Source organism: Monodon monoceros, unplaced genomic scaffold (assembly GCF_005190385.1).
Source record: "Monodon monoceros isolate NGI ecotype Baffin Bay Population unplaced genomic scaffold, NGI_Narwhal_1 Super_Scaffold_2, whole genome shotgun sequence".
NCBI lineage: Eukaryota > Metazoa > Chordata > Mammalia > Artiodactyla > Monodontidae > Monodon > Monodon monoceros.
The window spans coordinates 9,751,727-9,765,653 of NW_021703776.1; the positions used below are offsets into that span (position 1 = coordinate 9,751,727).

At 45.8% G+C, this 13,927-nt stretch overlaps 1 protein-coding gene across 1 annotated transcript in view; it reads right to left on the bottom strand.

The window, feature by feature from the left end:
- Positions 1 to 4,106: 4,106 nt before the first annotated feature.
- Positions 4,107 to 13,927, bottom strand: part of HECW1 (HECT, C2 and WW domain containing E3 ubiquitin protein ligase 1) — a 482,761-nt gene continuing 472,940 nt past the window's right edge. Inside the window, exons 26-28 of the mRNA XM_029234115.1 lie at positions 13,427 to 13,541; positions 11,209 to 11,407; positions 4,107 to 4,457 (exon numbers count right to left, since the gene is read on the bottom strand). Of these exons, the coding sequence (XP_029089948.1) occupies positions 4,346 to 4,457; positions 11,209 to 11,407; positions 13,427 to 13,541 (426 nt within the window). The 3' untranslated portion in view covers positions 4,107 to 4,345. The remainder of the gene's footprint in view (positions 4,458 to 11,208; positions 11,408 to 13,426; positions 13,542 to 13,927) is intronic.

Below are 13,927 nucleotides of genomic sequence, written 5' to 3' on the forward strand. Positions count from 1 at the left end.
TGTTACAAAAGCTGTCCCTTTATTTGTGGATTTGTGAGCACATCACTTACGCTTTTTTGATAATCTTCCCGGGGAGTACTTACCGTAGCAGCTGGTAGTCTTCTGTGTTGTTTCATTGCGTACACCCGGCATGAGCATGATGCAAACTGTTATGCATGACCCTAGCCTTCTCTTTGCAATAAGGAGCACACACAATGCCATACCAAAGTGTTTATTGACATTCCTTGAAGGTGGCAGGATGGAAGAGAAAGCTCGGCCTGAGTATTACGTGACATTTCTCTTGTCAATATAAGCAAAATCAACCCAAGAACAAGGACTTCTCCTGCTATTGACTAAAACAAAGACTTCGAACAAAATCGTTATAGACATTTCCTTAGGTAAATTGGAAGCTTCAGGAAGTAGGTTAATGGAACAATATTTACTCTAAATATTACCTCTAGGCACCTTTTTTTTCCACTAGAACAAAGGGACTACATGTCACTAACAGGAAAATAACACTTTCTCTTTTGGACTTTACGATAGCTGGAACATCCATCCCAGATTTTGATGATATAGTATTGCAGTAGTTTTAAGAATGAACACTGAAGTACATAATAATAATAATAATAAAGCACCACATTTGTTATGTAAAGTTCTAACTACTTTCATGTGAAAGTGTTTCATCTTGACTGGGAAAACATTTGTGGGAACTGAGAAATTTTCTGAACCCAAATTTGGGACACATGGTTTGACACACAGACTGATGGTGCCACAGATGTAACATTAGAACTGTTCTGGAAGGTCCAGCTCGTGGGCTGGCCACACAAATGCACTTACTGTTAAAGCACACATGGTCATGTATTAGAAGAGAAAAAGATTGAGATTCTGCATAAAGCCTGCCAACAAATCATATATCACTTTTTCTTAATTTTCTCACTGCATGACAATCGTGATAGCAGTAAAAAATTTTCACAACCACGGTCAACTTATAGACATAGGGATGACAAAGAAATTAGTAGCTTTATAGTACTTCTCCTGATTCTGCAGAATCCATTTCTGTTTTTAGGATTATCACCTTCATATGATAGAATAAAATGGGATATCCATGAAATTATCATAAATACTTCATAGTATTTTTGAAGCATTTTTCTAATGGAAGCATAAGTATTCTCTTATTTATTGTTCTTATTTGTCTCCCAATCAAAGGTAATAAATACACTCTTACTAAAAATAGCTCTAGGGCTTCCCTTGTGGCGCAGTGGTTGAGTCTGCCTGCCAATGCAGGGGACACGGGTTCGAGTCCTGGTCCAGGAAGATCCCACATGCCGTGGAGCAGCTGGGCTCATGTGCCACAACTACTGAGCCTGTGCACCACAACTACTGAAGCCTGTGCGCCTAGAGCCTGTGCTCTGCAACAAGAGAAGCCACCACGATGAGAAGCCTGCGCACCTCAACGAAGAGTAGCCCCCGCTCGCCACAACTAGAGAAAGCCCACGCACAGCAACAAAGACTCAATGCAGTTAAAAATAAAATAAATAAATTCAAAAGAAATAGCTCTAAAAGATCTTGTTGTAGGGAAATAGTGGTTTATAAATGATTAATTTTATACTATGCCTCCATGGAGAAAACTAATACTTTAAGTTAAAAGGAAATTTACACAAGGTAACAAATGGGTGAGATCTATCTTGTCCATTATGAATTATATGATTTGGGGTGGTTTGCACCTCCACCTGGTGAAATTAATAGCACAATCGAGTCCTATAGCTGTTTTGTTATATGTGTAAATATATATATATATATATATATATATAATGTTATACATAATTTAAAAATCAGCCTCATATATGAGGGAATATTAACAGAAGAAACATCATCTGGGACAAAGAGAAATAAAGATTTTTCCATAGCAACTCTCTGTCCTCCTCTTCTCTTTGTTTTCCTTCCTTAGGGATTCTGTGCAAGGCTGTAATGGAAATTGGGACCCTATTAAGCACACTTCACACTCTTTCAGGGACTCTGACACCAGTATGTCTTTCTGGAATTTTATACTTTCATGAAATAGGGCTCCTGGATGCTTTGTGGGATATATCTGAGCCATGGCATTGGGTGGGGCAGTGGGAATAAGGAAAAGTTAGTTGAAAATCATTCATGCCCAAGTTTTCCATCTATATATAACTTCTAGGCTACCTTGGTCCTTCTGTATGTGGGAAGAATAGTCATCAATTAATCTAATTAACAGGTTAATTAGATATTTGTGTAAATTGTGAAGCTCCCCGGGAGCAGGTTCCATCCTTGGATCAGCTTTCTCCCTTGCCAATGTTCTAATATAAGTACTGAAAAGAAGAACTGAATGCTTGAATTGAGTATTTACATACATCTAACACCAAATTCTAAAAATGAAAGATGCCCCCTGTACTAGAGATGCTATTCTATATAGGATGGTGAAACAATTTGCATCACCCTTATGTCCTGATTTCATAAACAACAGCTCCACATGCTGAAATGTGTCCTGAATTTTACAGATCCCTCATTCTGTATTATGTAACTTACACATTCCATCATCCTATCTTGGTAAATATTCTTTTTAGACAACAACAGAAGGGCAGATTTCTGTAACATACATATTCCCTGATTGACAACAGGTACACAGCAGCAAGGGGTGCTGAGCATTCTAATCCCTGCTAAAGGAAGGTTTCCTTGTACAGGAAGCACAATTAACACATTGTCTGGACGCAAACCAATATGAACTCTAGACCTGGCTCTGGATGAAATTAACTTTCCCACATTTCTAACATTTCTCCCTTGCTTAATATACTGAAGGACAACAATGTGACATTTCAACAGCTCTTTTCCCAGTGAAGAAAAACACTTTCATTAGTGACATATTTCAGACGACATGATAACAAGGTTAGACAAATAGCAAATGACCATCATGTTTGGGTTTATGGCAAATGTAATTGAGAGGTTAGGCTGTCCCTGGACCCTGCAACTGTTGTTCTGAAAACACTACATTTTCTGAGACGTCTCTTTACTGAATGCTAAAAGAAACTGGATCCCTATTTTAACACAAATCAGTGTGCCTTTGGGGAGTTAGGTCTTTGCTCCAGGAGGACCACTATGGAGGAAGGAGATGTATTATATTGCCCTTGATCCCTAACAAGCACCATCGCTCTCTGCGGCTTCCGATTTAGTGCAGTCCCTGTGGACAATCAGATGTGAAGGAATTTGAACACCATGATGAAGGAAAAAAAAAAAAAACCATGAAAAAATGAAAACACTATCAAAGTTGAAATAAAAGTTTGTTTGCCAAACAGGTAATTACTTGGCTTGAACAAAAGTCATGAGATTATCAGGACATTTTTCTTCCTCTGGGAAGGAGACCTGTGGCTAGATGGAACAAAGCAAAAGAAAACAGTACAGGACTCAAGTATTCAGACCAACTGAATATGTCCTTCTAATATGCCCTAATGCCCTTCTCCCCTTTCTCCTGTTTGCTTCAACGCCTTCTATACAACACAATGGGGGTAGAAGCCTCGTTGTTTATGCTACATAATGAGATCTCCTTCTTGGACTTGTGCACAAGTTCGTGCTTCTTGGGTGGTGGGTGTTCACGGGGGGTACACCGCCCTCCCCCCACCCCAGGACTTCTCTGAACTCAAGTCGAGCCACAATCCCCACAACCATTGGGATGCCCTGTGTTGCATCAGCAGGAGGTGTTTTTCTTGCTGTTATTATTGATTGGAAAGTGTAATATTTGCACCATATGTCTAGGCTAGTTCCAGGTGATGGGACCGATGCCACATACGAATCATGAGTTGAATGTATCAAAATTGTGGTGTTGCCACTGCTGTTCTTGGATGGATTGGATGCCCAGGGAAAAAGTAGAGTGGGAGGAAAAGAAAGAGTTGATCAGCTCCTAATCTGGCGTTTGTTGTTAGAAATTATTAAAAATGGTGGCTCTGCTCAGAAGAGATGGGTGTAGAAAAGCTCGGAATGCTTAATGCTCAAATTTCCCCTTAAATCATAGAAATGGAAGTAAACATTTATTACCATTTGGTCAAGTGTAGCATAACTTGCATTCATATTTCATTGTCAGTAATGGAGGTATGTGGAGATATACACAGACCTTGAGACAGCTGTTTGTTTGTTTGTTTGTTTTTAAATATTGCATACAGGCTAGCAGTTCATTGAAAGTAGAGGAGATAAGCCTGAAGGTAAGATCTGAGAAGAAGGCAATGCTTCATGCACAGCTCGTCAATCCTGATTTGGTTTGAAAACGAAAATCATGGAATACCAAAATCAAAGGAGAGTTGATTCAGGGAAAGGGAAAGGATGATGTCACTGGCCAGGAAAAGCTTTGAGTTCCTCATTCAAGTCCAAAGGTGCTGGTTTCTTCTACTGCCGTTAACAGCTTTTCATACAACATGGAGTACGAGGGATAAGGTGGAAGATCCAATCGATTGAAGCACGTGTGTGCCCTGAATGGGGGAGAAAAGGCTGGTCAAGGTGTTTGTTTCAATGGTACAACTGGCTTGGCTAGTTCTGTGATCAGTCTGAATCTGTGAATCAAAAGTGAATCTAAAGAGGGTAGAACCATGTTTTAGGACCACCATAACACACTTGCAAACTAAGAAGCACAGACTTGGGTTTCCCTGGTGGTGCAGTGGTTAAGAATCCGCCTGCTAATGCAGGGCACACGGGTTTGAGCCCTGGTCCGGGAAGTTCCCACACGCCGCAGAGCAACTAAGCCCGTGCGCCACAACTACTGAGCCTGTACTCTAGAGCCCTCGAGCCACAACTACTGAAGCCCGCATATCTAGAACCCGTGCCCCGCAACAAGAGAAGCCACCGCAATGAGAAGCCTGCGCACCGCAATGAAGAGTAGCCCCTGCTGGCTGCAACTAGAGAAAGCCCGCACGCAGCAACGAAGACCCAATGCAGCCAAAAATAAATAAATAAATAATTTTTAAAAAATTAAAAAAAAAGAGAACCACAGCCTTCCAGACAGGAATAGACCAGTTGAAGGACTGGAATATCTAGAAACTGGAGGGGTGGGTTTGCATTTGGAAGCAAACCACGCTATACTAGCACTGCACTAGCAAACCAGCGACATTTTACAACTGAGAGATGAAGTTGGATGTGGCCACCAAAGGAACATAATTAGTATTAGAGGATTATGCTCCCAAGTCTCCTTGCCCAGCTCTGATTTCTGGGCCTCTGTAAACCCTGTGCATTGACCTAGAGGTGCCAACGGATGCCCTGGAACTCTCGAGATCCAATGCCCCATCAAGGCAGGTGTGATGGTGCAATGACAGTCTGACTCCTTTACCATTGATAGTGGGGCCTGCTTAACCTGAAGCAGAGATGCTGCATTTCCAAGAACAGCTGAGCTTGGGGGATAATCCTCCCTGGATGCCTGCGGCATCCCGGTGCCACCTGCCCTGGGTTCAGCTTATTTTGTTATGTACTTCACCCTGCGGGCCCATCTATGTGGGCCAGTGTTTGGCCTAGACAAAGAACGGCATTCCCTGCTATGTGCCAATGCGTGGACTAGGACCAGACCCTGCTAACCAAGTTAAGAGGGGCAGAAAAATGCCAAGTGTGCTTTTGGAACTGGCTGAATTAGCCAGGGGCAGGATACGGGCAGACAGCATCTTCTTGGTTTTCTTTATCTAATCATTTTAACTGTCACTCCCAAGTGGAAATAATACAGAAAAAACAAATCCTATTTAGAAAATAGTTGGGATCAGATTAATTCTGTAAAAAGATAATTTCTGGGAACTGAAAACACTAGCAAATGGCCCCTCTTCAAGACCTAGTCTGAACACCCAGAGTTTCTTCAAGAGTTGTTCTTGGTGCATTAATCTATAGGCCTGGTTAACTCTTAAATAAATCCTAGTTTGTAATCTAGAATGAATGAACACAATCAAATCACGATTTGATTCCTCATTCCTAAGTCCTCGCCGCTCTCCACGTGTGGTCCTGACAGCACGGAGGACCTGCTTACTTCATTACCTGGGCACTGGACCCACTGCTCCCAGGTGGGCTGGGGTTGTGGACAGAATTTGGAACCAGGGTTCGGAAGACCTCTACTCTGGTCACGGTCCAGCCACTGACTAGCTTTATAACCTTGGGAAAGTCAACAAATCTTTCTGAGCCTCAGTTTTCTCACTTATAAAATGGGATAATAATACACATTCCGTGCACCTCAGAGGGCTGGTGTGAGGACAGCACATAAATGCCTTTCGTAAACCGTGAATCGTCATTTAAGCATCAGGGTCTCTTAATAATAATGCGACCACCATCGCAGTCATGACTTCAGGAACTGTGTCACCCTCGTGGGGACTTCAGACCCTTGGCCTCTTCCACATGACTGCAAGCAAATGAATCAGCCTCATCTCGTATTTGTGAAGTTGATATTTTGGAACTCCACTGGATCTGTTCGGTTGTGTCGCGTCAGATTCCACTCTGTCGGTGTTATTCTAGGGTTCCAGCATTTTGAGATCATTTTGGATGGATTGTGCCCATCACAGTACTACGTGTGATACTTCTAAGCTGTGTCATCTACACAGTCGATCTCTCTGTCTCCTCGAGGTTTTCCAAGTTACCGATTAAAATGTGCACCAAGACAGTACCGAAGCCGGTCCTGCTCCTCTGTAGTAGAGACCACTCTAAGCTTGGTTACGAGCAAACGATGGAAAGAGGCAGCACCACTACCGCGTGCGGCTGTGAGGCCAGCTCTTTAAGTGTGACTCCTTTCCAAGTCATCTTCTCCCACCGCCCAACTACGGCCTCAATCTCCGGACAGCTTCTCCCTCTATCACTGCTGAATCTACTCTTTTCCAAGTTTGTCAATGACCTCTCGATTCCCCAAGCCAGAGGCACATTTTCTATGCCCACCTCCTCAAGCTCTTTGAAAGCATCTGAAAGCTCTTCCTCTGAACATCTCTCTTCCCTTGGCTTCTTTTTTTTTTTTTGCGGTACACGGGCCTCTCACTGTTGTGGCCTCTCCTGCTGCGGAGCACAGGCTCCAGAGGCGCAAGCTCAGCGGCCATGGCTCACGGGTGCAGCCGCTCCGCGGCACGTGGGGTCTTCCCTGACCGGGGCATGAACCCGCGTCCCCTGCATCAGCAGGCGGACTCCCAACCACTGCGCCACCAGGGAAGCCCTTCCCTTGGCTTCTTGATGGCTTCTCAGTGGCTGTCAGTTTCTCTTAGGGACTCCCAATGGCTCCGTCATGCCTCCTTTGTAGCCCGACAGCCTACAGAGCAGGGCTTCCCACCTGGCACCACTGACACTTTGAGCTTGATGACTCTCCACCGGGAGGGACTGTCCTGTGTCTTGTAGGTGTTTCGCAGCATCCTCCGTCTCTACCTGAGAGAAGCCAGGAGGACTCCTCCCCGACAACCAAAAATGTCTCCAGACATTGCCAAGTGTCCCCTGTGGGGACAAAATCACCTCCTTCCTGCCCTCCCCCACTTGAGAACCATCCCTATAGAGTAAGCCAACTACCAACTTAACCAGGCCTCCACCTTCATCCTGGGCTTGGGCTCAGTTTACATCTGCACTGAAGCATGTTTGTGTTAGAATTTTAGTCCTGTTAATCTGCCCATGACTCATAATTCTGTTGCCCCTGGTCCCTACTCTAAATGTAAACCCCTAAGCTTTTTTCCTCTCCTTCATCTTATCTCCACGCTGCCTGTGCTGGGTCTACCCAGACCAGCTCCCGAGTTTTCTTTCCTCCCAAGCCTTTCCTTGTCAAGTTCCACAGTAGGGCAACTCTCCCACCTCCTGGTCTGGATGTGGCCTCCAAGCTCTGGATGTGGTTCTCAGCACTCAGGAGTGGAGATGGTCACCGTTCACCCTGCTGCATGCTGGGCTGTGGATGGATGAGCGACTTTTCCACTCCCCACTGCCAATTCTACATCATTACTTTTCAATCTTTGATCAAACATTTCTGTTCCTCTGAATCTCATGCCATTTAGATATTTTTTTCCCCCAAACTACAGGTTTTGTCCGGCATTTTATTTCAATGAAATAGGATAGGGTAGGAAATAGTGTATTGCCTGCAGGTAATAAGGATGAAGTATTGTTTTGAAGAACATGTGTTTCAGATACACACACACAGGAGTACCTATGCATGTATTGTGTTGGGATGTGAAGGGTCCTTCTCTCTGTGGGCTGTAGTTAAGGCACGTTTGACCATCAGTGATTTAGACATACCTCCCATACCTTCTGACCTTCTGGGTAACACATTTATTAATATCTCTGGTACTTGGCTTAAATGCTCTCCATTTTCAGGTCTTCCCACCAGGCTGTGTAGCATCTGAGTCCATTTGGTTGGCTGTTCAGTGCCCTGGCCTGCCAGCTCCTTGACCCCAACCTCCATGACCATTTCACCCCTCTTATGCGCCAGCGATGGTGGTTTATGAAGTTTCTTCACCAGGCGCTGTAAACTTTGAGCCTAGAAACCTCTACCCTCAGAGTGCTTTGTCCTAATCCCCACACACTCTGGAAAGCACGGACTTGGCCTGACGTATGGTTTTGCTGTGACGCTCCCTCGTCGGGGAGGCCAGCTGCCTTTCTAGACGGAAGGTCTGAGGAGAATGCAGCTCGTCAGAGCGTGGGTTGCACACGGGGCTCACGGTCTCTGGGGAGCCCCGGGTCACCCCGAGGGTGCTCGGTGCTCCTGCTTGCCTCAGGCTTCTATCACCTGCCATGTGGCCAGGCCAGGTCTTTCTGAACTACCATTATTGGAATTCAGAGGTTATTTCTTTCTCTCCACACATAGGTGACACTTTCTAGGTTCCTGGATCATCAGAAAATGCACAAGGGAGACTAGTCGGGGCTTACTACGCAGAGGGTCGTCTTCACTGTCCCCTTAGAGGCATCTCAGCACTTGATTCTTGGGGCCCTTCTGGCCTACGGCGAAGTCCCCGCTTCCCCCAAGAACCCTCTCTGGGATTCGCGGGGCAGCAGCCTTTTTAGGAGCGCCTTGGCCCAGATGTGCTGAGCCTGTTCATACACCTGACGTCCACCCTATAAGTTCTCTGTGTGGGTTGATAGGATTAATGCACATTTCAAAGCTTCCCAGAGCATATATGTAATTAGACTCAATCTCTGACCCCAAATGACAAAAGCAATGACTTCTCTTTCCTAAAGAGTAAAACAGACTCCTCAGCGGGTCTTCTCTCCGTGGCCCACCAAACTCTATCAACTGCGTCCCCTGCGAGTGTCGCACTGGACGTCTTGTCCTCCAGGCCAGCTTTGTGATCTTTCCTGAACACAGCTGACCCTTCCCACCCCCAGGCTTTGCTCCTGCTGTGGCTTCAGCCCAGAATCCCCTCCACCCTTCCTTGCCCCTCAGGGCTCACCTAAGTGCCAGCTTCTCCGTGTCATCGTCTCCTGTCAACTCAATCAGGTTTAGGTCCTTGTTCTACAAACTCACAGCATCCTGCTTTTATCTTCCCTCCTTAGTGCCCCTCTGATTCCACCTGGGGTCGCAACGACTTACTCTTCTGCTCCGTTCCTCCCTAGACTGTAAGCCCCTCTGGGCAGGTTCATTGCTGTAGCTCAGGCCCTCCTTCAGGTACACACTGAGGTGCCCACTATGAGAGAATCATCAAATGTGACTCAAATTCACTCCTCTAAAGTAAGAGCAAAATGTTTCCCAAAAACCTCATCCTCCAAATCTATCATTCAACTCGACAAATGGAAATCTTGCCTTTTTAGCCTTATTTTCTTGCCAGACTTCGTTCAGCAGGTTCAGTGCTCAGCAGAAAAATGCAAATGAGCACTGAGGGTCTGCTGATCGAAGTGGGTGAAGCCAGGGCTGAAAAGTGCCCCAACGCTTTAGGCCGTTATTAACCAGCTGGGCGTGCACTCTGCTTCCTGGGCCTGCTAATACGCACCGTCATCAGGTGAATTATCTCCGGGATGCTAGAAAGTCTAGGAAAGCTAGATGAAAATTATAGTTCAGTCAATCCTTCCACAACAGGGATTTAGCAAAGTGTCTGGGAGGCCACGCAGAAATACAGCTGAATTAAATACGAACCTTCTGTTATAATTAGAAAATATCACAGTAGAAGAAAATAATGTGGATCAATCTTAAGTTTGCTGAGCGGGTTTTATTACTCTAATACCTACACAGAAGTATCTCTTTAGTGCTCCTTATTTCACTAATGAGGAATATGCTACCCAAAGTGGCACAGAAGGGACGGAGGAAGTGTTGGGATGAAAACTCATGGTGCAGGGAATTCATTCCGTTAAACTGCCTGGAGCCCTAGTGCCTCCTTTTTTTGCATTATCTTACAATAATTTCATCAATAGCTTACTGTATAGAAGCCACTATAGAGACCGGAGATATACACGTGGTCTTGTCTGCACACATTTTGAAACACAGTAGGAAAAATGCAACATGTACATGCTAACTATTCCAGGGAATATCAAGTGTATCCAGTGCTATGTCATAGTGAGACAGGCTGGGACCTGGGATCCTTTACTGCAGTGCTTGCACCTGGACAAACATCTCCTTGAGCAACAGAATACAAAGAAACTCGAAGGGACTAAAAATAACTGCAGGCACGGGCAGTTAGGGGCAATTATGAACAATAAGATACAAAAAGGCCACAAACCAACTGCCACTTCTGAGATGCCGGGAGCAAAAACGGGGGACTGTGCCGTGATCCCTGCACACAGCACCACCAAGGGGGTGTGCAGAGCCCCGAAGCACCCCCTCTGGCCCCACCCAGCCATTGGCCCCCACCCTCACCCCATTTGAGAGAACAGCTCACCACCCTGCCTTGGGGGCAAGTCCCAGTAAACACTTTCCTGAATTTGTCTGGCCTCTTATCAATTTCTGTTGATTAAAGAATCCAAGAACCCGGGTGGGTAACAGTAGAAGTCCAGACACAGTGCTGGCAGGGCCACTTTGGACGCTCCCCCAGATGAGGCATTCCTCTTTAAATTAAATTGGGCTACGTAGGACTGACACATGGACCGTGATACCACTAGCCCAAATACCATCAGTCAACAAAAAATCACTAAGAATATCGTCTAAATGCACCTCCCGGAGACTTCTTACCCACACCTTTCACTAATGACTCACAGAACAATACTTTGGGTGGCAGGAAAGAATTACATCCCAACGGATAAGTGCCCAAGCTCAAATAACAAAGGGTACTTGGCCTTCTTCGGCAGGTTTCCCAAAGGTGGGCGGGAGCTCCATACCTGGGGAGAGATGTAATTTTCCCCCATTTCTCTATGCAAAAACGCCGAAGCCCGTTGCTCCCTCGAAGGGCTGCAAAGCCTTCGTAGGGCACGCTTGACGTTCCCGTGACGAACTGCAGTAATCTGAGTCTCTGCTCGTTGTTGAAACGTTCCACCGCAGCCCAGAACCAGCGGATCACGAGATGCCCATCGTGATAACCTGAGTGGAGCAGGAGGGAGACCGAGAGGATGTGTAGAGGGGAGGAGGGAGTGGGGGGGAGATGAAATACACATCAGGTGTGCCAAGAACTGAACAGCAGCTCTTGATCTGCTGATTTCTCTCGTGATGGCCTTTCGGTAGGTCTAAAACAATTTGTATAACTGACTCCAATTTAAAAACATATGCCTATTTAGAAAATAGGCACTTTGTAAAAAGGCTGTATGCTGTGAGGGATGTCCTCAGAGATGTTTGCTTTCTATTTAAACAACTGGGGCCCCGGGAGTCCTTTTCCTGCCTGATATAAATGTAGACAAGGAGTGACGAGGCCTGGTAGAGATCCTTGGGGTTCCGAAGAGACAAAGCTCTCTACGAATACGGTATTTCCTGGTATTGTCTTTGTTCTGATGTCTTAGCTCTTGGGACCCACATACTGTGGCGCGTCTAGGACTTAAGAAAGGCAGGAGATGAATGTGAAACTTGGTCAACGGAAGATGCCGGGCTCTCCAAGTGCCCTTGGAGCCGCTGCCCCCAGATCAGCCCCGGGCCGCAAAGAGTTGGGCCCATGGAAGTAGTATGGGGCCTCTCCAGGACAGTAAGGAAACCAAGCTTGGAGCAATCACTTAGGATAAAGTAGATGATTCCCCACTGACTGCAAATGCACGAAACACTCAAAGATGCAGAAATCTATGTGGACTGGGGCAGAAAGAAGGAAAGCTTCATAAGGGAAGGGAGGTGTGAGTTCGGCATGTGAAGGGCTTGTGGGAGTGCAGGAGGGGAAATAGAGAATGATAAGAATGCGGAATCAATATGCAGGGAATAGCAAGCCGACTAGACCAGCATAGACCAGCATAGGGGTCCTGCTGAGGACTGAAGGGACCTTGCTGGGGCCTCAGAGGCCTTAATAGCTAGGCAGAGACACTGTGACTTGACACCTTAGGTTGGTGGCTTTCCTACCAAGCCAGGAAGGGCCTAGTGGTCCCACAGAGGTTTCCTCCTACACGGCTGAGTGTACCGGGGAGACGAGGTAGGCTTAGATGATGGGCCCCTTGTTCACCCTCTATTATATTGATAGGGGTTTCTCTGTAATATTTTACATGAAGAAAGGATTTTCAGCTTAAAGAACGTTCAAAGGTTTCTAAGTAATAAGGAGCTTGATTGTTTTGTGGGGCGGGAAATGCCCTGATCAAAATAAATGTTTCAGGAAGGCTGGTTTGGCAGCGTGAAGGTGAATAGCTAGGAGGGGTCAGACATTAGATTTGGAGAGATGACAGTGAGAACCGTGTTGCAGCAAACCAGGATTGATGTGAAGAGGGCTTCACTTCTACAGGGAGCAGGACACCCTTTCCTGCCAGCAAACGACCCAGCTCTGGAGATGGCCCGTGGACGGTGGCGTTCTCTGGAACGCATCTCCACCGAGTTATGCCAGAGATGACCAGCAGGGATTGGAAAGTCTAGGTTGGAAGCTGGCGGAAGGCATGGACCAGAGCCTACTTTGCACACGTACTGAAGTAAGGCCAAGTTTTTTGTAACCTTCAAAAAGTGATATTATTTTATATTTATATTATCACTACATATGGAATATATATATATGAACAGTATTCAGTCATAAAAGGGAATGCAGTAGTGAATCATACTACAACGTGAACAAACCTTACTAAGTGAAAGAAGCCGGACCCAAAAGGCCACATACAGTATCATTCTATTTACATGAAGTATCCAGCACTGGTACATCCACAGGGACAGAATGCACACTGAGGTTTGCTGGGGTGGGAGGACGGGGGAGAAAGGGGGAGTAACTGCTTCCTGGGTCCAGGGTTTCCTTTGAGAATGAGGAAAACGTTTTAGAATTAGCCAGAGGTGATGGTTGCACCACATTGTGAGTGCGCTAAATGCCACCATGTTGTTCCCTTTAAAATGATTAATTTCATGTTATGTCAGTTTCACCTCAATAACATTTGTTAAGAAGTGACAGGACTGTGTCTGTGAGAGCTGATCCGTCAACAAGCCCCGCTCGCTCACCTCCCCGGTACTCAGCGTTGTTCCGCCAGTCGACCAGGTCGATCTCCGCCGTGCCTGCGATCACCAGCTCCAGCTCCCTGGCATCGAACACGGAGACCAGCCTCGAGTCCACCACCTGAAATCCACATTAGGCCTCAGCCTCCAGGCTCAACCTCCTTGAGAGGTTACATTCATTATTATCTCTGTGGATTAAGCTGGGAGGCTGACCATTGTTGACAACTTTTCCCCCCAATGTGCTATTGTGTTTAAGTTCAGAATCACGAGCATTTTGAGACACTACCCCTTCATGAGCTGGGAACTCAAAAAAGGTCTGCTGCTTTTCACTACTGTGATACTCCCTCTCGGAATGATGTTATGAATAAGCCTGACTTGACCTTCCAGTGTCATATTTAAGTTTCCAAATAACATTGCCTTTTGGAGGCAGAAAGTCCAACTCCCTGGACTCCTCTCCTCTACATAAAGGGATCCTCTCCTCTACATAAAACCAGGACTTATTTCCTA